The sequence below is a fragment of the Elephas maximus genome, chromosome 2, assembly GCF_024166365.1.
Source record: "Elephas maximus indicus isolate mEleMax1 chromosome 2, mEleMax1 primary haplotype, whole genome shotgun sequence".
Taxonomy (NCBI): domain Eukaryota; kingdom Metazoa; phylum Chordata; class Mammalia; order Proboscidea; family Elephantidae; genus Elephas; species Elephas maximus.
Window position 1 is genome coordinate 231,340,402 of NC_064820.1, and position 21,781 is coordinate 231,362,182.

At 48.2% G+C, this 21,781-nt stretch overlaps 1 protein-coding gene across 2 annotated transcripts in view; it reads right to left on the reverse strand.

Annotated features, from left to right (window-relative positions):
- Positions 1–231: 231 nt before the first annotated feature.
- The window catches only part of LSS (lanosterol synthase), a 38,477-nt gene continuing 16,927 nt past the window's right edge, over positions 232–21,781 (reverse strand). The window contains exons 11-21 of one of the 2 annotated variants that reach the window (XM_049875063.1): positions 21,550–21,606; positions 20,767–20,838; positions 20,363–20,413; positions 19,879–20,028; positions 19,097–19,193; positions 18,268–18,373; positions 6,370–6,435; positions 5,842–5,922; positions 5,032–5,202; positions 3,117–3,195; positions 232–2,541 (exon numbers count right to left, since the gene is read on the reverse strand). In XM_049875063.1, coding sequence (XP_049731020.1) covers positions 2,410–2,541; positions 3,117–3,195; positions 5,032–5,202; positions 5,842–5,922; positions 6,370–6,435; positions 18,268–18,373; positions 19,097–19,193; positions 19,879–20,028; positions 20,363–20,413; positions 20,767–20,838; positions 21,550–21,606 — 1,062 coding nt within the window. In that variant the 3' untranslated portion in view covers positions 232–2,409. The remainder of the gene's footprint in view (positions 2,542–3,116; positions 3,196–5,031; positions 5,203–5,841; positions 5,923–6,369; positions 6,436–18,267; positions 18,374–19,096; positions 19,194–19,878; positions 20,029–20,362; positions 20,414–20,766; positions 20,839–21,549; positions 21,607–21,781) is intronic. The other variant, XM_049875062.1, reaches the window with a different exon arrangement.

Here is a 21,781-nt window from a genome sequence, read left to right on the forward strand (position 1 = left end):
GTCTCATTTTTCCAACCTTAATCCCTTTTGGAAACAAGTGAGTTATAAATAAAAAAGTACATTTCAGATGGAAGAAATGAAAATAAAGCAAGCTAACCAATTAACCTACAATTTGAAAGAACAGCATAAAGCATTAATATATTAAAAAAAGTTATTACCTAAATAAGTCTATGTAGCAATACCAGTTATGTTCCAAAACAGAAAAGCATTGTTGTCTTAGAAATAAGTTTCTATTGAAAAGCAAGCATTTCCCGTTGAAGAATTCAACAGAAGGTTCTGAAGGATGCTTCATGGTGAACACAGAAAGCTAAGATGGCTCCCAAGAACACTTCCAGCATACTATTCATAATCTTTTCTTGATAGCTAATAATTAATTTTAATTCAACAATCTTTAATGATTCGCTCAGGGTAGAGAACTTGATTTTTAATTGTGCTGGAGCAAATGTTCTCCCCTCAAATCACTGGAGACACATCCTGCTTGTCCTCCTGCTCCCCGAGACTGAGGTCATGGAATTGGCGTAGGCACAGCAGGCAAGGAGTGACACAGAGTCTCAGAAAACCCGCCACTGTAACTGTCTCCCAGGATAAGTCAAAGCGCAGCATGCTTCCACATGAGGAAACCAAGTGTCTGTTTATTAAGGTAGCTGGTCCTGGCAGTGACTTTGATAACATTTTTTTATTTGCAGTCTCAGTACAAATGTGAATTTGATTTCTTTCCTGGAAAACGTGTTTTGTACAGTGATGTGGTCATAGCTGGGTCATGGTCTGTTTATTAAGGTAGCTGGTCCTGGCAGTGACTTTGATAACATTTTTTTATTTGCAGTCTCAGTACAAAAGTGAATTTGAATTCTTTCCTGGAAAACGTGTTTTGTACAGTGATGTGGTCACGGCAGCTGCTGATGCTGAGGGCAAACGAAGGCCATCCCTCCCTGTCCTGCTGCCCCAGCTGGGGAGGCGTGGGCGGGGGGAGGTACAAGTGCAAACCCAAGGCTTCAAAGGTCCTGACATAACCCCTTCTGCCAAAACCATCCTGGTTTCACAATGCCCAAGAAGCGTACACACGCTCCAGGCACCCGCTATGTGGAGCAGACAGGCCACCTGTGTACACCTGTGTGGAGCCAACAGGCCACCTGTGTACACAGTCTGAGCCACAAGTCCAAGGAAGAGTGAGCACAGGCAGGAACAGCAAGAGTGGGCTGTAGAGAGGCAGCCTGAGCGAACACCCCAAGGGAGGCAAGTACCAGGACAGTGGGGGCGGCGATCAGGGAGGCTCGGGAGACTGGGGGTGAGGAAGGCCAGAGGGCAAACTGCTGGGGAAGGCCCTGAACCCGTACTGGGGCAGAGGCGTAGCCAGTGGGTCCAAGGGAGAAAACATACATATACTGTGGGGGCAGGGGAGCTGGCACGGACTGGGGAGGGCAGGAGAAGACGGCCCACTGACTGGGGGAGCAGATGAGGGCACCCGAATGGGTGAGCAGTGGGTGGAGCCAGGCCCAGGTCTGATGGTGGCCCCTCACAGCCCCACCCGGGGAAGTGCTAAGTGTTTGAGGCCACAACCCTGCTCAGGTCAGGGGCAAAGCCAGGACCTATCTCTTCCATCCTGAGCCCAGACAAGTGCAGAAGCCAGAGGGACTCAAAGACCCCCCACCCTAGACAATGCCTGGAGCACACATGGGGTGGGGCGGCGTAGCAGGGCCAGGGTGGGGAGGGATGGGCTGGGAGGGCTCAGCTGTCCTGAATGCAGCAACGCCCCACAGTGGTCACACCATGGCCACCCCACTGTCCTTGTCAGGCCTGGTCTCTGGGCGCATTTTTGTCTCAACATAACCAACGCACAACCTAGAGGTTGGTGTGCTGGGGGCCCTGAAAACCTGCCAGGCTGCATCATGGGAGAAGCACTGCCCTGGCTCCCCTGTGCAGCACACAGTTTCAGTGACACCTGGCCCCCTTCCTTGCTGGGCCTAGGTGGCCTCAGCCAACAGGGGCCTCCACTCCCCAGAGGGCTGCTGAGCAGGGGCGCAGGAGACCGCATAACAGATACATGGCCCATGGTACCCTCTCCCCACTAGAAAGAAGGCACAGGGTCAAGGACATGAAGAGGGATACAGGACACGAGCAGCCTCAAAGGGCGGTCCACAGCCTGCATCCACACCAGGGCAGGCGCCAGGCACAACTGCCTTCTCCCAGAATGCTCTAGGCCTGTGCCCACAGCAAGGACAGTACCACGTTGACCAGCCCGGTGCTGGGACAGGTGGGCCTGCTGAGGACTCAGGGTTTCCCTCTGCTCCTTTCCCCAACAAGGACTGAGCTTGTGCTGAGAACCAAGTGCTGCCCCCAAGTCCCGCCCTCCCAGATGTAGAATGTGGGGCTGACTCTGCCAGGGCGGTCCCCTGTCCCCCGCAGGTATACTCAGTGGGAGCTGGCAAGCGCATTCTCGGGGTACACGCGGCAGAAGCGGCCCAGGGTCCAGATGGGGAAGACATTCCTGTAGGATGTGTAGGTGATGGCACAGGACTTGTTGAAGACTCCAGAGGTGTTTTCCTGGAAGGACACAAAGGTTTGCAGAGCCCGGGCAGAGGGTCGGCAGTCCACCAGCTGGGTAAGCTGGTGAGGTAGGAGCAGAAGCCCCCCGCCCAGCATCGGGCACAGTGCCATCAGCGGGCCCTCCCCTACAGGCAAAGCCTCAGCCTGACCACCGGTCTCTCAGGGCCACTGCCCTCCTACACCCCAGTAATTCACAACTGCTGGCCTCCCTAGCCCTGGGCCCCTCCACGGGAGGCAGCAAGGGCAGCCGGCCTCAGCAACCTCACGACCCCCACATTACAGTTCACTAGAGGCCGCGTCTTGTGCCTCCCAGGCAAAGGGACATGAGGAAGACAGGGCAAGGGGCTGCGGCAGAGCCTAAGGGTTGTCCTGGAGAGGTTCTCCCACCTTCCCATCTCCACACCATGACGGCCACCATCACATGCTGCTCCAGCCCAGACTGCAGCCGGCAGGGTTGGCTCATCAAGTGCCCCGAGTGACAGCCCACCCTACACCTTGTGGAGGACAGACCCACACAAGGGGGCAGGCACAGGGAACAGACAGGCTCTCGCCCCTGGGATGCCCTGGCGTACCTGGGGCCAGTCGCCATTGGGGAGCTGTTTTCCAAGCAGACACCGAACTCCCCTCTCCAGGGCCTTGACATCAGGATGCCTGGGGATGAGAGAGTCAGGGCCCCAGCTCAGCTGTGGGGAGCTAAGCCTTCTGCTGTCGCCTCCAGCCCCACCCTGCAGCCCCTGCCTCAAGGAGCTGCCCTTCTGCCCCCAGGAAAGCTGGAGTGCAGGCCTCAAGGACGTCAGAGCCTCACAGTCCTGCCTGCCAGGGACTGAGTGCTGTCCCTGAGCCACACCCTTGCAGCCCCCATCAGATGCTGCTGCTACTGCTGCTCACACCGACCTAGCCTGGGCTGGACAGGGTTTGAGGAGGATCCTCTGAATGGCTCCAAACCCAATACAGGAGCACAGGCAGGGACATGGAGTAAGCCAACATGTGGGTGTACGCATGTGTGTGCACGTCTACACACGTCTGCACATTGTGCTTCTATGTGTACCACTGTGCATGTGTGCACGTCTGTATCTACATGTGAAGGAATGTATGTGTCTGCATGTACGTCTGCACCACTGTGTGTACATATCTACATGTGAAGGTGTGTGTGTCTGCATGTACATGTGTGTACCACTATGTACATGTCTGCACAGTGTACGTGTGTACATATCTACATGTGAAGGTGTGTCTGCATGTACATGTCTGTCTGCACCACTGTGCATGTATCTACATGTGAAGCTGCGTGTCTGTGTCTGCACGTACATGTCTGTACCACTGTACACGTATGTATCTACATGTGAAGGTGTGCGTGTGCATGTACATCTGCACCACTGTGCACATGTGCACGTATCTACGTGAAGGTGTAGGTGTGTGTCTGTGTATGTGTCTGCACGTACATGTCTGCACCACTGTGCACGTGTGTATCTACATACAAAGGATTGTCTGTATACGTGCCTGCAGGTATATGTCTGCACCACTATGCATTGGTGTGTGCATGCATGCATGTGCATCTATGAGCACCTGTGCATGTGGTGTGCATTCATCTGTGCGTACTGCTGTGCGTGTGTGTGTATATGCACATGTCTGCGGGCATCTGTGTGGCCATTTGGTGCGTATGCATCTGGTAGATGCATCTGTGTGTAGTGCTATGCGTGTGTGTGGATGCACATGTCTACAGGCATCTGTGTGTGCATGTGGTGTGCGTGCTTCTGTGCGTGTGTATGTATATGCACATGTCTGCGGGCATCTGTGTGTGCATGTGGTATGTGTGCATCTGGGTATATGCATCTGTGTGTACCATTGTGTGTGTGTGTGCATGTATGCACATCTGTAGGCATCTGTGTGCATGCAGTGTGTGTGCATCTGGGTATATATATCCGTGTGTACCGTTTGTGTGTGCACGTCTACAGGCAGCTGTGTGTGCATGTGGTGTGCGTGCATCTGGGTATACGCGTCTGTGTGTACTGCTGTGCATGTGTGCACGTCTACAGGCATCCATGTGTGCATCTGGGCAGACACACCTGTGTGTACAGCTATGCGTGTTGTGTGTGTGTGCACGTCTGTGGGCATCTGTATGTGCATGCAGTGTGCATGCATCTGGGCATACGCACCTGTGTGTACTGCTGTGCATGTATGTGTGTGTGCATGCACACGTCTGCGGGCATGTGTGCATGCACACGTGTGATGTAGCACCAAGCTGCATGCACGGGAAGAACTGGCTGCAGGGCCTGTGCTAAGCGCTACGGTGCCTTGGAGGCTTGATGCTGCCAGTCACTGCCAGGCCCGACAGGTGGCCCTCTGCCCACAGTCTTGTATCCCGCTCTCTGTCAGACTTTCCTTGCTTGGCTGCTGTCGTGCCCCACATCTAACAGGTGAGTCTTACTGCAAGGCCTGCTCCCAGGACCTCTGCCCTGCAGCCCCCGCCCAGGCCAGCCCCATGCCCACCTGACAGCCATCAGCCCCATCAGGGCCCAGCACGTGCAGTGGATCTGGGACCCAGCGCTTTGCACATAGCGCCGCTGCTCACAGGACTCGAAGTCCTCACCCCAGCCGCCGTCCTCCATCTGCCTGGACAGCAGGAAGTCACAGGCCCGAGTGATCTCCACACAGGCCGCCCTGCAGGGACCAGGAGGACACAGGCACATCACAGGGGGAAGCCCAGGGTCCCATCCCAATGGGGCCACCCACAGCCTGCTCTCCAGGCCCACCCCTGCCACGTGAGGGTGGTCCCTGATGTGAAGTGTGGATGGTGACACCCCAGGGCTGTTGCGGAGACCAAGTGAGATACTCTCTGGACTCAAATGCCCATTGATGGGACAGGGTACGGTCAGTCGACAGCAAGCAAGGCTGAAGAGAAGACCTAGGCACGCCCAGGATGCTGGCCCACCCGTGCACCCACAGAGCATGCGGGCCCAGCATGGGGGTCCCCCAGACTCTGACCCTGTCCCCTGGGGGTGGGGAGCTGGGCAGACATAGGGAGGGGGCATGGCCAAAAGCGTTCTCCTCTGAGCAAGCCCTTGGCTCAGCATCTTTAGCGCAGATGATAGGGCTGTCGGCCCTGAACAAGGAAGACATCCTGTTCTTAGCCTCATAGCTCATATGTTTTCTGGAATATGGATCTTAGCTTGCTGTTTAAAAATGTAAAAACTCCCCCAAAGCCAACATCAAAGGAGCAAGCAGTTGTGCTGGACTGCCCTGCTGTGAGTTCCCTGTTCCCTGCCCAGTGACCTTGTGGTGCTCCTGAGAACCACTTACCCGTCCTGGTATATGTGCCCCATGCAGGCAAACGCTTCCAGCCCAAACCAGGTGCCATACGTGAAGCAGACCCCCCAGGAGCTAGACAGACAAGGGAAAAGGGGGCGTCTACAACAGGATTCTGTCAGCTTGTTGGCGTGCCCTCCGTGTAAGAGGGGGTGACTGCCTTTGGCAAGCCACACTCACTCATAACCCCAGGTTATGAGTGGAAAATGGAACCACCCAGCCCAGACCTCAGGGTCAGCTCTATCTGTGAAAACACCAACCAGACACAAATAAGAACAGCTGGAGTGAAAGAAATAAAGAAGTGGTAACCCCAGAGCCACAGGGGCAGTGTTGGGCAGCCAGGGCATCCAGCACACATAGCAGAGCCACTTCCAGCTGCATAAGTGCAGCAGCTTCAGTCAGGGCCCAGGTTCACACAGGAGCTGTCAACCAGAAATTCACTGGCTGGCACCTGCTTCCAGGTACATTCCTTACCTGAAGGCTGTATGTGAGGCAGAACCACTTGATCCCTGGCTCACTCACCCTTCCCAGGAGCCATCAGCCCTCTGCGTCCGCCGACAGAACTCCAGGCCCTGCTCGAGGGTCTCCCTGGAACACAGCAGATTTGCCCATGAACATGCCAGCAATGTACTTCTCCCAATTCCACCCAGACCATAATCTCAAAAGAATGAGCGTGGCCTCCATTAAAAATCATTAAAACTAAATAGTTCAGACTAGATACAAGAGTTCAAAGAAGACACAATTACAGGAGGTGAGAAGCAAACTGGCAGAGTTTAGGAAAGAAACAGAAGAAGAAATAAGGCTTTGGAGATGAACCCACATTAGAAGTAGCTACAGATAGGATCAATATTGAAAACAATGCCAGTGACACAGGCTTGAGTCAATCATACAGAATAAACTAAATAAGGAAAGAAAAAAAATCCATCAGAGAGAAAGTGACAGATTTGGAAGACAAAGGAGGTTCATCAGAAGTCTAGCTGACAGACTAAATCAGTGATCAAAAACCTCCGAACAACAACAAAAAAAAGTCCTGGACCAGGTAGCTTCACCGGGGAATACTACCAAACATTTAGAGAAGAACGGACACCAATCCTGTGTAAACTCTTCCAAAAGATAAGGAAGGAAGGAATACTCGCTAATACATTCTATGAAGCAAACAAAATGCTGATACCAAAACAAGATAAAGACACCACAAGAAAACAAGCCGATATCCCTTATGAACATAGATGCAAAAATCTTCAAAACCAGCAAACAGAATCAAACAGCATATTAAAAGAGGCATACACCACGACCAAGTGGGATTTATACCAGGAATGGAGGGGTGTTCAACATTAGAAGATCGTTCAGTGTCATGTAGTATAATGATACATTATATTGGAACAAAGGAAAAGAACCACATGATCATTTCTGTGGGTACAGAAAAAGCATTTGATAATGCCCAACACCCTTTCTTGATGAAAACTCTCAAGAAGATTGGTTCAGAAGGGAAGTTTCTAATATGATTCGGGACATATATAAAAAACCAACAGGCAATGTTATACTTAATGGAGAAAGATGCTTAATTGACTACAAGACTGCCCACTCTCACGACTTCTATTTAATATTGTATTAGAAGCCCTAGCCAGAGCAGTAAGACAAGAAAAAGAAACAAAAGGCATCAAGATTGGAAAAAATAAATGACATGATCCTATATATAGAACATTCCAAAGAGTCTGCAAGAAAGCTTCTAAAGCTAATAGAGAAATTGAGCAAAGTTACAGGATACAGAGTCAACAAACAAAAATCAGTTGGATTTCTACACACCAGCAGTGAGAAATCTGAAATGGAAATGATTCCACTACAACAGCATCTAAGAGAATAAAATACCCAGGAATACATTTAAGCAAGAATGTGAAGAACTTATACAACAAAAATTATAAAACACTACTGAAAGAGATTAAAGATTTAAATAAATGAAAAAATGCTGCACATCCTCGAGTTGGAAGACTTAATATTGTTAAGATGTCTGATGGTTAAGGTTGTGTCAGCTTGGCTGGGCCATGATTCTCAGTGGTTTGGCAGTTATGATGCAGTTTGGCAGTTGTATGATGATGCAATCACTTCCATGATGAGATCTGATATAACGTGATCACCACCATGATGGGATCTGCTGTGAGCAGCCAATCGGCTGAAAGGGAATTTTGTTGGGGGTGTGGCCTGTATCCAGTATAGGTGGACTTTCTGGCAAGGCATGTGGGCTTTTGCTCACTCTGGATCCTGCAGCTGGCTCCTGTTCGTCTGACCTCAAGCTCTTGGAATCTGAGCTAGCAGCTTACCAGCTGTCTTGCCTACAGGTCTTCGCAGCCTGTGATCAAGAGCCCTGCTGTCTTGACCTGCCAATCTTGGGTTCACCAGCCCCTGTGGCTACCCAAATCAGAAGAAGCCTCAAGCCTGACCCACAGACTTGGGATGTTCGAACCTCTATAACCATGAGAGTCATCTCCTTGAAATACATATATATATATTTATATAATTTACTGGTTTTGTTTTTCCAGAGAAGCTAGCCTAAGGCAATCTCAATACTACACAAAGTGATCAAAAGATTCAAGACAAGCCTAATCAAAATTTCAATAGCTTTCTTTATAGAAATGGAAAAAATAATTCTCAACTTTATATTGAATGGCAAGAGGCTTCGAATAGTTAAATATTGAAAGAGAACAAAGTAGGAGGACTCACACTTTTAAAACATATTATACAGCTACAGCAATCAAAACAGTCTGGTATTGGTATAACGACAGACACACAGGCCAACGGAATAGAGTCCAGAAATAAACCCACACATCTATGGTCAACTGATTTTTTTTTTTTTTTTAATAATTTTTATTGTGCTTTAAGTGAAAGTTTACAAATCAAGTCAGTCTCTCACACAAAAACCCATATACACCTTGCTACACACTCCCAATTACTCCCAATTACAGCCCACTCTCTCCCTCCACTCTCTCTTTTCGTGTCCATTTCGCCAGCTTCTATCCCCCTCCACCCTCTTATCTCCCCTCCAGGCAGGAGATAACAACATAGTCTCAAGTGTCCACCTGATCCAAGAAGTTCACTCCCCACCAGCATCCCTCTCCAACCCATTGTCCAGTCCAATCCATGTCTGAAGAGTTGGCTTCGGGAATGGTCCCTGTTCTGAGCCAACAGAAGGTCCGGGGGCCATGACCATCGGGGTCCTTCTAGTCTCAGTCAGACCATTAAGTCTGGTCTTATGAGAATTTGGGGTCTGCATCCCTCTGCTCTCCTGCTTCCCGAGGGGTTCTCTGTTGTATTCCCTGTCAGGGCAGTCATCGGTTGTAGCCAGGCACCATCTAGATCTTCTGGTCTCAGGATGATGTAGTCTCTGTTTCATGTGGCCCTTTCTGTCCCTTGGGCTCATAATCGCCTTGTGTCCTTGGTGTTCTTCATTCTCCTATGATCCAGGTGGGTTGAGACCAATCGATGCATCTTAGATGGCTGCTTGCTAGAGTTTAAGACCCCAGACGCCACTCTTCAAAGTGGGATGCAGAATGTTTTCTTAATAGATTTTATTATGCCAATTGACTTAGGTGTCCCCTGAAACCACAGTCCTCAGACCCCTGCCCCTGCTACACTGGCCTTCCAAGCATTCAGTTTATCCAGGAAACTTCTTTGCTTTTGGTTTAGTCCAATTGTGCTGACCTCCCCTGTATTGTGCGCTGTCTTTCCCTTCACCTAAAGTAGTTCTTAACTACTATCTAATTAGTGAATGCCCCTCTCCCACCCTCCCTCCCTCCCCCCTCTCGTAACCACAAAAGAATGTTTTCTTCTCAGTTTAAACTATTTCTCAAGTTCTTGTAATAGTGGTCTTATACAATATTTGTCCTTTTGCAACTGACTCACTTCACTCAGCATAATGCCTTCCAGGTTCCTCCATGTTATGAAATGTTTCACAGGTTCCTCCCTGTTCTTTATCGATGCGTAGTGTTCCATTGTGTGAATATACCGTAATTTATTTATCCATTCATCCGTTGATGGGCACCTTGGTTGCTTCCATCTTTTTGCTATTGTAAACAGTGCTGCAATAAACATGGGTGTGCATATATCTGTTCATGTAAAGGCTCTTATTTCTCTAGGATATATTCCAAGGAGTGGGATTGCTGGATCGTATGGTAGTTCTATTTCTAGCTCTTTAAGGAAGCACCAAATCGATTTCCAAAGTGGTTGCACCATTTTACATTCCCACCAGCAGTGTATAAGTGTTCCAGTCTCTCCACAGCCTCTCCAACATGTACTATTTTGTGTTTTTTGGATTAATGCCAGCTTTACTTGTCAGAGTGAGATGAAATCTCATTGTAGTTTTGATCTGCATTTCATATGCCATGTATTAGGGCTCCTAACATTGTCCCTATTTTTTCTTCCATGATCTTTATTGTTTTAGATTTTGTATTTAGGTCTTTGATCCATTTTGAGTTAGTTTTTGTGCATGGAGTGAGGTATGGGTCTTGTTTCATTTTTTTGCAGATGGATATCCAGTTATGCCAGCACCATTTGATTAAAAGACTGTCTTTTCCCCATTTAACTATTTTGGGGCCTTTGTCAAATATCAACTGCTCATATGTGGATGGATTTATATCTGGATTCTCAATTCTGTTCCATTGATTTATGTATCTGTTGTTGTACCAGTACCAGGCTGTTTTGACTGCTATGGTGGTATAATAGGTTCTAAAATCAGCTAAAGTAAGGCCTCCCACTTTGTTCTTCTTTTTCAGCAATGCCTTATTTATCCGGGGCCTCTTTCCCTTCCATATGAAATTGGTGATTTGTTTCTCCATCTCACTAAAGAATGTCATTGGGATTTGGATCAGAAGTGCATTGTATGTATAGATGGCTTTTGGTAGAACAGACATTTTTACTATGTTAAGTCTTCCTATCCATGAGCAAGGTATGTTTTTCCACTTATGTAAGTCTCGTTTGGTTTTTTGCAGAAGTGTACTGTAGTTTTCTTTGTATAAGTCTTTTACACCTCTGGTAAAATTCATTCCTAAGTATTTTAATCTTCTTGGGGGTTACCGTAAATGGCATTGATTTGGTGATTTCCTCTTCGATGTTCTTTTTGTTGGTGTAGAGGAATCCAACTGATTTTTGTATGTTTATCTTGTATCCCGATACTCTGCTGAACTCCTCTATTAGGTCAACTGATTTTTGACAAGGGTGCTGAGTCCACTCAATGGGTAAACAAGAATCTCTTCAATAAATGGTGCTGAGGAAATTGGATTTCCACATGGAGAAAAATGAAACAGGATCCATACCTCGCACCACACAGAAAAACCAATTCAAAATGGATTAATGACCTAAACGTGCAAACTAAAACCATAAAATTCTTAGAAGAAAATGCAGGGGCAAACCGTCAGGCCTAGCTTTTAACAACAGATTATTTAATAACAAGAACACAGCAAAAAAAAGAAAAAAAAGATAAATGAAACTTCATAAATGTTAACTTTTGTTCATCAAAGGATTTTGCCAAAAAAGAAAGACAAGCTACCAATGGGAGAATATTACCTTCAGAAACCGTATATCTGATAAGAATCTAATAAAACCAAATGTATATAAAACTTTGACAATGCAATGACAAAAAGACAAATAACCCAATCATAAAATTGGCAAAGAGCTTGAATAGAAATTTCCCCAAAGAAGACATTCAAATGGCCACCAAACACATGAAAAGATGCTCAACATCATTAGCCATCAGAGAGATGCAAATCAAAACCACAATGAGATGCCATTTCACTCCCACTAGGATGGCTAAGGTACAGAAGAATCCTGATCAAAAGGGTGAAAATGCAGAACAGAATTTCAAATTATCATGGAATCCAGCATTTCTGGACCCATGGAAGCTGGGTGAACGAAACCCTGAAACTAGTGCCCTGAGATATTCTTTAAATCTGAAACCTTAAACCAGAAATATCCCCTAAAGCCTTCTTAAAACCAAACAATAGTTTAGCTTAAATAGTAAAGAATGTCTGATTAGAACACTGTCTTCTTTTAAAATCTATCTATATGGAATGATATTGACAACATCAACTCAAAAGGCTAGATAGGAAACTTATGATTAGACAGGAAACTTAGAAGGAACAACTTGGAAAAGGAGGGTGAGAATGGTGTACAACTCAAAAATGTTATCGATATCACTGAGTTGTACATGTAAAAACTGTTGATGCATGTTCTTCTGTGTATGTTTTCAACAACAACAAAAATAAAACAAATTATTAAAAAAAAAAAGTAGTGTAGCTGGCACCACTGAGGAATAACTTGGTTCCTGAAAAGACGAGAACAGAGGGACAAACAGACTCTAAGGTGCCCCCCGAGGCCTGACTGCTGGTGCTCACACCCATGTGAGCCCCCGCCATGTGAATCTCCCACATAAGCCACCCCCCAGGTTAGCCCCCTGAAGCATGGGCAAGGCTGTGACTTCTTTCTAACCAAGAGAATCCGGCAAAGGTGATGGGATGTCACTTCAAACCAACAGAATATGGCAAACGCAATGGGATACCATTTCTGTAACTATGTTACATGAGGCTGTAGCTTCCCTCTTGCTAGCAGAGTCTTTCGACTCTCTCCCTGGATTCGATGAAGTAAGCCACCATTTTGAGAGACCCATGTGGCAAGAAACCAGGGTGGCCTCTGGCCAACATCAAGGAACTAAGGCCTCTCAGACTGACAACTGCAACAAATGAATCCCGCCGACAATATCCATGATCTTGAATGCAGGTCCTTCCCCAGCCAACTCTCAGACGACACTCCAGTTCTGGCCAACATCTCAGCTGCAGGTTGGTATGGCCCTGAGTAGAAGACCAGCTCAGCTATGCCAGTTCCTGACCCACAGAGACAGATATAACAAACGTTTGTTGTTTTAAGCTTCTAAGTTTGTAATAATATTATTCCTCAGGGATAGACACATAATATAAAGAGTAAAGTATAAATAAATTAGCAATAAAAACAGTGATATAACTACAGAGATCACGGACGTTAAAAAGTTAGTAAATTAAGAAAACTTTATGCAATCAATATCTTTGAAAATTTAAACAATGGACAATCTCCTAGCAAAGCTAACTAATCAAAACTGCCTCAAGAAGAAATAGAAACCCTAAATAGTCCTATATATTAAAGATGAGTCAAAAATATAAACTTTTCCCAAAAAGAAAACTCTAGGCCTAGGAGCTTTATAAGCGACTTCACCAAATTATCCAGAACAATCACTCGAATCTTATACGAACTCTTCCAGAGGTTAGAGAAAGGAGGGAACACTCCCTAGTTCATTCTAGGAACTCAACATAGCCTTTTCAACAAAACAGACAAGATGCTAGAAGAAAGCAAAATTTTCAGGCCCTCTCACTCATGGGCATAGATGCAAAATTCGAAATTAAATACTGGGCAACTATACCAAGTTAGGTTTATTCCAGAAATGCAAAAAGGTTTTAACATTAGAAAAACCTACAATAATCATCTATAGGTACAGAAGACAAACAGATAACCAGCTCAATAGAGAGGCAGAAAATTTATTTGCTAAAATTAAAACATTCATTCACAACAGAGGAGAAAAACACCTTAGCAAACCAGGAAAAGAAATTCCTTAACTTGAAAAAAAGGTAACTGTGAAAAACCTACAGCAAATACCATTTATAATGAAGAAATGTTAGAAGTGTTCCCCTTTTTATCAGGAAGCATGACAAAGATGTCACTATTCCCACATTTGCTAAGCAGAATACAGGAAGGCTTAGCCATGTAGTAAGACAAGAAAAACAAACTACAGGCCTACTGATTGGAAAGAAAAAAAATTCCACTTGCAAGTGACTGTTTACAGTGGAAACTCAAAAAAAATTTGAGACAATTCATTTGACTAAACAAAGTTTTGCAAAGTGTCTAGCTATCGGATCAAATCAAAAAATCAATGTGTAAGAACCCATCAGCTGATAATAACATATAAGTAAATAAATAACAGGTCAAATGAAAGCTTTCAGTAGAACACCAATTAATACATATGGAAGGAATGACAATCTTGCAACCATCGTTTGAATGATGATTCAGGCAAGAATCACATCAGATGCTAAAACTAATGGGTACAAGTGTGATGAGAAACAGGATATTTACATAGTCTAAAACTTTCTCCCCACAAAGAGAAAAATCAGTAACTTTACAGTAGAGAAACCAAGCAGTCATCACCTGAATCAACTGAACAGCTTCCTAAGATGAGGCCCCCAGAGATACCTCTTTTGTAATATTCCCGACAAAAATGCATGATTTCAAAACCTGAGTCTAATCATTAAGAACACCAGAAAGACACAAAGTGAGGACACTCAACAAAATAACTTGCCTGTATTCTTCAAAAATGCCAAGGTCATGAAAGACAAAGAAAAACTAAAGAATTATTCCAGGTTAAAAGAGATGAGGACAGGACAACTAAAAGCATCCTGGATTAGATCTTGAGGAAAAGAATTTGTTATGAAGGGATAACTAGGAAAATTTAAATAAGGTCCGCAGATTACTATTGATGTTAGTATTCTGACTTTATTATACTATATTTACATAAGAGATTACCTTTGTTCTTGAGAAATATATACTAAAGCATTTAGGGATAAAGGTGCAACAAGTTGCAACTTACTCTCAGATGGTTCAGGAAGAAAAAATATATGCGGGTACAGGAGGAAATATGATAAAGCAAATACAGTAAAATGTTAACAATTGAAGAAGCTGAGTGCCAAGTAAGCAGGAAGGTTGTTTCTTATTTTTTAACTTTCCTGTACCTTATAAGGGAGGATTTCAAGCCAGAGGAGTAGAGACGGAATATTCCATATACGTAGAAGTGTTAGAGTAACCGGTAACCCCAAACTATACCTCAAACCCCTCCAGATAAATTAAAATTTTTTTATAAAAGAAATAAAAGACTAATACATTTAGTTGTTTAAAAATTAAAAACATGTTCAAACTCCCTAAACAGATAAAAAGAGCAAAGAAACTGAAAAATATCTGACATATAAGATGCAGAAATAGGCTTATTGTGCTTAAATATATAAGTAAAGAAATTTTCATAGCAAAGAAATTCGCAAGAACGTGACTGAACATTTCATACAAAAAGACACAGGTATGATCTATAAATACCTGGAAAAAAATAATCTAGTTCAACAGTCTCCAAAGAAATGTAAATGAAACCAGCGATAAGTCTACCACGTTCACTTTCCAAACCAGCAATTTTCACCTAAGGACAACAGTTAATATACTTGAGGGCACATACTCTCCCGGGTCTGCAGGCCTTTGAAATGCTTCCAGCCCCGGACCATGAGGCTGTGCTGTATCCTGAATGGCAGGAGAAGGAAAAGCAAAGGTGAGAATGCCTGGGCCCTGAACACACTGCCAGTCAGGGGCAGAGTGAGGAGTCAACCCAGGCCAGGGGACCCCAGAGCCCACAACGGCTCTAGGGAATAATACTGGCCATGAGCAAAGACTGAAGAGGATACGGGTCAATGTTAAAGCGGTAGTAAGTTGGAAAACAACCATGTAAGTCAGAAATGACCAAGAGACTCTTGAGGAGGTAAAATGGCGCACTGTGCAGCTATCACAGTCATATGGGAGAAGACCTCCGACTGAAACAAGAAGTTACCACCTGCTTCCAGAAACCTTGCCGGGTACAAACTGAGCGGCGACACCGAAGATACAGGCACGTGTACACATGTGTACAGACAATCATGAGATGTGGGGGAGCCCTAACAGTGGTAACAGACACTTCAGAAGCACAGTTAGGGAAGACTTACTTTCTCCTCTGCACTTTGCTGTATTTCCAAGCATCCTTAAAGAACATGCTTTACTTTATTGTAAACCCATTGCCGTCAAGTTGATGCCAACTCGTAGCGACCCTATAGGACAGAGTAAAACTGCCCCATAGGGTTTCCAAGGAGCAGCTAGTGAATTTGAACCATTGACCTTTTGGTTAGCAGTAGAGCTCTTAACCACTGTGCCACTAGTATTTTTTAAAAGATGACATGTTTAAAAAATAGTCACACACACAAGGCGAATTCTGTGATATACATCTGAGGACAACTCAAGCCCAGCAGAGAGGACCATAAATCAAACCACAAAGCAGCTTAGGGGCTGGGGATGTGGACAATTCTAGATATGTGTCGCCATCATCCCCCAGGGGGTCCTGTGTGCCAGGCCTGGCTGACAAAAAAATGAAGAACAGCACCCCTGGTGGCCCAACGTGCCTACCAGAACAAAATAAACCACTGGTCCATCTATAGGGCTTCCATCAAAAACACAAGAGACTCCTCATGTTTCTGGAAATGAAGCAATATACTCCTAAACAACCCATGGGTCAGAGAAGAACTTGAAAGACATTAGAAAATATTTTTTTAACTAAGTGACATGTCAAAACTTATTTACAGCCTTAAATGCTTACTTAAAAAAAGGAAAAAAGGATGAAAATCATTTATCTAAATATCCATCTCAAGAAGTTAAAAAGAGCAAGTAGAAACAAAATAATAAAGAGCAATAATTGATGGCACTGGGTGCTAGGTAATTGATGATACCTAAAATAAAACAAAAAAAAAACTAACTTGTTGCTGTCGAGTTAATTCCGACTCATAGTGACCCTAGAGAACAGAGCAGAACTGCCCCATAGGATTTCTAAGGCTGTAAATCTTTACAGAAGCAGATTGCCACATCTTTCTCCCGCAGAACAGCTGACGGGTTCAAACCACCAAACTTCTGGTTGGCAGCTAGCTGACTGCTTAACCACTGTGCCACCAGGGTTCCTTAAAACCCAAAATAAGTGCATTTTAAAAATAAAGTAAATACATACTAGTTAGGATCGAAGCTTAAACGCAGCTTCCTTGAAAACATTAATAAAATTGTTAAGCTACTAATAAGAATGACCAAGAAAAAGAAAATGGGTCCCAACTGCTGGCCTCAAGAAGGAAAATGAGGCTGTCAGTGCCAGGTCTGCAGCATTTGAGACCAACCTGAGCAAAACTTTCTGCCAATCAATATAAAACTCAGTTGAAATGGAAAAACTCCCAAAAATTACACAAAAAGAAAGAAAACCCGTACAGTCCTATAACTAACTACAAAAGAAACCGACCACATGATTTAAAACCTTTCCTTAAGGAAAGCTCTAAGTCCAGCTGGACTCACCAGGGAATTTTCCCCAGCACTGAAGGAGGAAATGACGCTAACCTGACATACCCTCTCCGAAGAACGTACTTGCCAACTCACTTTGGGTCCAGCACAACCATGACAGGAGCTCCCAACAAGGACAGTTTAAGGGGGCAAAATTACAGACCAGTGTCTCTCATTGCTATCATTGGAAAAATCTTAAACAGAATATTCTTCAGATAGGATCCAGCAACGTATAAAAAGGACTGTATATCATGACCAAGCTGAGTCCACACGGGGCTTGGCATCCAAACCTCAAGCAGTATGATCAGAACAGAATAAGGGAGATTCTCTGCTGAGACTGCTCAGCAGCCTGCCCCATAACACAGCAGTTCTGCCCGCGTACACGTCTCCCAGAAACGTGCACGTATGTGCCGAGGGGTGCTTCATAATAACCCCAACCTGAAAGCAAACCCCAGTATCCCTCAACAGAGAAGTGGATAAAGAAGTGGGGCCTTCTCATCCAAACACCTGTGGCAGTGAAAAAGTCAATCTCTGCTACACACGACTGCTGGTTAAATGTCACAGACGAAGTGGTGAGTGGAAGACTCGGGTGATCCCTGTATGTGCATGGGGCAGGGGGAGGCGGAGGAGCCCAGACGGCTGCTGAGGATGTCTGTCTGTCCGGATGCTGGTGACAGAAGTCATCAAGTCTTCACTCAGCGGGACTTTGTACAGGTATTGTTTTCAAGAAGGACTTGCTGTAAAACCCCCATTTATTTGAACATAGGTGAAGTTGGAGGAATGTCTTTTTAAGCATTATTAAGGTGTAAAAAATAACTCATTTTTGTATTATTACTGCTGTTATTCCAGGCCCCAGTACACACATTTGGTAGATTTTAGGGCCAACAACTGGATTGAGTGACCCCTCCCCCGCAAACCTCTTCTGTGCATAAACGAGCCTCATCTACAGAATCTCTGAGACAGGCTACCACATTACCTACGTCAGAGGAGACCTGCTCTCAATTTCAAGGAGGGGGCAGCTAAAGGTTGGCCAGGGCTCCTGGCTCCCCTGACCCCGCCCACCCTGTGGTCCAGGAACTCACCTGACCCTGCCCTCACCTGACTCCGCCCACCCTGTGGTCTGAGAACTGCTCAGGGAAAAAGCCTCTCACCTGACCTCGCCTGTCCTGTGGTCCAGGAACTACTCAAGGAAAAGGCCCCTCACCTGACCTCGCCTGCCCGGTGGTCCGGGAACTGCGCAGGGAAAAGGCCCCTCACCTGACCTCAGCCACCCGGTGGTCTGGGAACTGCTCGTGGAAATGCTTCAGTGCCTGCATCACTGCTGAGGTGCACTCCACATACGTGTAGTCGATCATGATGTCCCCTGGGAGAGGGAGGCGCCTGAGCCCCTGCAAGCCCATGGTGAGCAATGCTCGGCCCAGGGCCCCCCAGGACACATGGACGAGTCACCAGTGACCTCCCCAGGGCCATGGCCACCAGTGGCAGAGGGGTCTTGCACCAGCACGGTGATTTGGTCCCCAGCCTGACTATGGGAGGGTACAGGATGAGGGGACTCAGCAGGGAGCTGCATCGTGACCTACACTAGACCCCACCCCACCACCCAGGGACAATCTCCTCCAGGACTGCCTGCCTCACCCGGAGGAGGGGATAAAAACAGATCAGAAGGAGAGTGCAAGACAGCATCAACATAGCCAGGGAAGAACCCGCCTCGCCAGACCACAGCAGTCCACAGGGTGGATGCCCGCAGACACACGAGTACCAGCCAGGACTCGGGACCTGACAACCTCCCGACCCCTCTCTGCACAGCGCCAGGACTCAGTGAGGGTACCTGAGACGCCCAGCCCTAGGCAGGGGGCCCCCAGAGATGTGCAGCCTTCACTGAGAATGGGTCAGACCTCAGCTTTCCCCTCTAGAGAACAAGGTCCTGCACAGGGAGTTTGAGAAGCAGGGAATGGGGCCACCCTCATTTCAGGGCTACTGTGAGCCTTGGCCTGGGCTAGAGGAAGAGCACAGGGGCCGGGGGGAGGACTGTGGGGCTTGGGCCGTGCCGCACAGGGCTGTGCCCCCGCACTGGCTGCACACTCACCAAAGACCTCCGAGGGGTTCAGCAGCTCCAGCAAGCGCCCCCCACGCTTGGTCTCATAGGTGGAAAACCCTCCGTCAGGATTTCTCATGTTCAGCAACTAACCCAAGAGAGGCTGTCAGAACCCAGTGTCTTTTGGAGACGTGGCAGCGCTTCCCAGCAGTGCCAGGCCAAGGGCCACGGAGGGTGGAACAGGCGCTGGGAGTGTCCCCAGGTTAAACGGCGCCTGGTGCCCAGAACAGTGGGCTGCAAACTTCACCACCGGGCACTTAATGAGCGGTAACGCGCAGAGGCCATCCATGAGCTAGTATACCGCAGCGTCCAGTGTGAGATACGTGTGGAAGGGGACATGTTGAAAGGATTTTGCACAAAAAAGAACAGATGTGCTCTTTTCCTTAATTTCTGAAGGACCCTGGGAACCACAGTGTGGGCGTGGCCACATTCCGGACCTCCACACGGGATGGAAAATGGGGGCTACCTGCACCTGCCCAGGGCCACATGCAACATCGGGCCTCCATGGCATAGCTAGGCTCCCAGTACCCATATGGAAGGAAGCATGAGGACAAGCTCATCCCTCAAGGCCCGCACTCCTCTGAGCCACCGGTCTATGGGGACTGCTGGGGAGCGGAGGTGCTGTCCTCCCGCCTGCACCCCCTGAGCCACCGGTCTGTGGGGCCTACTGGGGAGCGGGGACACTGTCCTCCCGCCCGCACCCCCTGAGCTGCTGGTCTGTGGGGCCTGCTGGGGAGCGGAGGTGCAGTCCTCCCGCCCGGCCGTGCCCTCACCACAGCCACGGCATCGTACAGCCTCTCGAGGGGCACGTGCTCGGTGATAAAGGGACACTTCTCCTGCAGGAGGAGCACTGACTTCAGTCCCTCCGCCGTGCAGTCGGCGACAATCCAACCACAGTCCCGAGTGCTGAAGGGGAAGCCACCCTGGAAGCAGAGCCCAGGCTGAGCAAGTGCCACCTAAGGCCACCGCACCAGCCGGGCAATGCCTCCAGGGCCCCGGCCACACGGACCCCCATGGCCTGGTCCTGAGAAGCTGGGCCACCAACACTCTGCCTCCCTGTGTCCCCACTCCAGTTGAGCTCGCGGCTCCATGGTTACCGAGTGTTTGCACCTCCCCAAAAGGTACAGGCACACATGGGTGTGTACAGATACATGAACCTGTGTGTTCAAGGACCACGGGCGCATAGGGAGACATGTATCAGGGTGACCACACATGCAGGTAAAGGTGCACTGGGACCTTGGACGGGCAGACATCTACCTTGTTCATCTGGCGGTAGTATTTCTGGTAGTCAGGGGGATTGTCTGGGATCTAGGCAGCATCACATGAAAGGAAAAAAGACGTGTCACCACCACCATCTGGGGGATGCAGGGTTGGGGGGAGGCTTAAGGGGAGGGGCCGAGGGCAGGGGGATGGCGCTGCCACTCAGCCCCACAATGGATCACCCCCACCAGGTCCAGGTGTGAGCTGGACCAGGCTAGAGGTGACACAGGCCCCTGGGAACCTCAGCAAGTGCTGCTCATGAAGACACAGGGCCTGAAGCAACTGGAGGAGACAGAGGAGAGGCAGAGCGGCAGCACGCAGGCTGCTGCCACGGGGCCAGGTGGGGGCGGGCAAGGGTGGGGACAGACCAGGGAAGGACTGCGTGGAACTGATGGCCTCACCTGTGAGATACGGAGGAACCTGTGTGCTTGCTGTAGGCAGGATTCAAACTCAGGTCTGTGGTGCGCATCAGCCTGGGGGAGAGCAGGGCCAGCTGACACCCACAGCCTACCCGCCTGGTCTTCTGCAGGGCCTAGACCCTCCTTTGGCCTGCCCAAGGACGGCAATCCCAGACACTCGGATCCGTGTGCTTCTCTCATGGTGGGCGGGAAACGGCAGGTGGCTGGGGGCTGAAGGGCCTGATGCTCACTGCATCCTCTCCACTTGGGAACACACTTGAAGTGCCCACCACCGTCAGCTCAGAGCAACGGGCGCCCTGACCCCCAACCCTGGCCTCCTCCGCCTGCATCCAACACCCCCACTCACGTCCCAGCCGGGCCTTACCTCCCCAACTTGGCTGGACCTGACAGTGACTTGGTATGCCCTCCAGGACAGCTGAGAACATCTCAAACCCAACACACACCCTACAGCTCCCCATCCCCCACTCGGGCAAAAGACCCCAGGGTCCCTGGGACTCAGTGCCGCTGTACACCCACACTCGGCCCACTGGGGCAGCACCAAGCTTGGGTGATGTAGTGGTGTGTGTGGGAGTCGGCAGAAGCCAGTGAGGGGGGCCCAGGACCCATACGGATCAGGACCCCCCCTGCCAAGCCCTGGAGACCCAGTGAGTAGAGGACTTGAGGAGTAGCAAGGGGCGGGGTGGGCACACTGGCAGAGTGTGTTGGGGGGTGCAAGGGGAGGGAGCGTGGGGCTGTGCACAGGGGCTGACGGAGAGCAGCACGTACCTCCAGGAAGGCTTGGATGGCAAACGAGGTGTCCCAGACCTGTGAGCCGTTGGTGCCCTGGGTGCAAACAGGGCCACTGTAACAGGGCGGCAGCATGTCCTCCCCCGCCCAAGTCTGCCTGACAGGGTCTGGTACTACTGGGCAGGGCGGCAGCTTGGGGAAAGAGGGGACCTAGCCAGATGGCAGATCTGGCTCTCAGCTCTGACCCCCATGTGGGGCAATGAGGACTGTG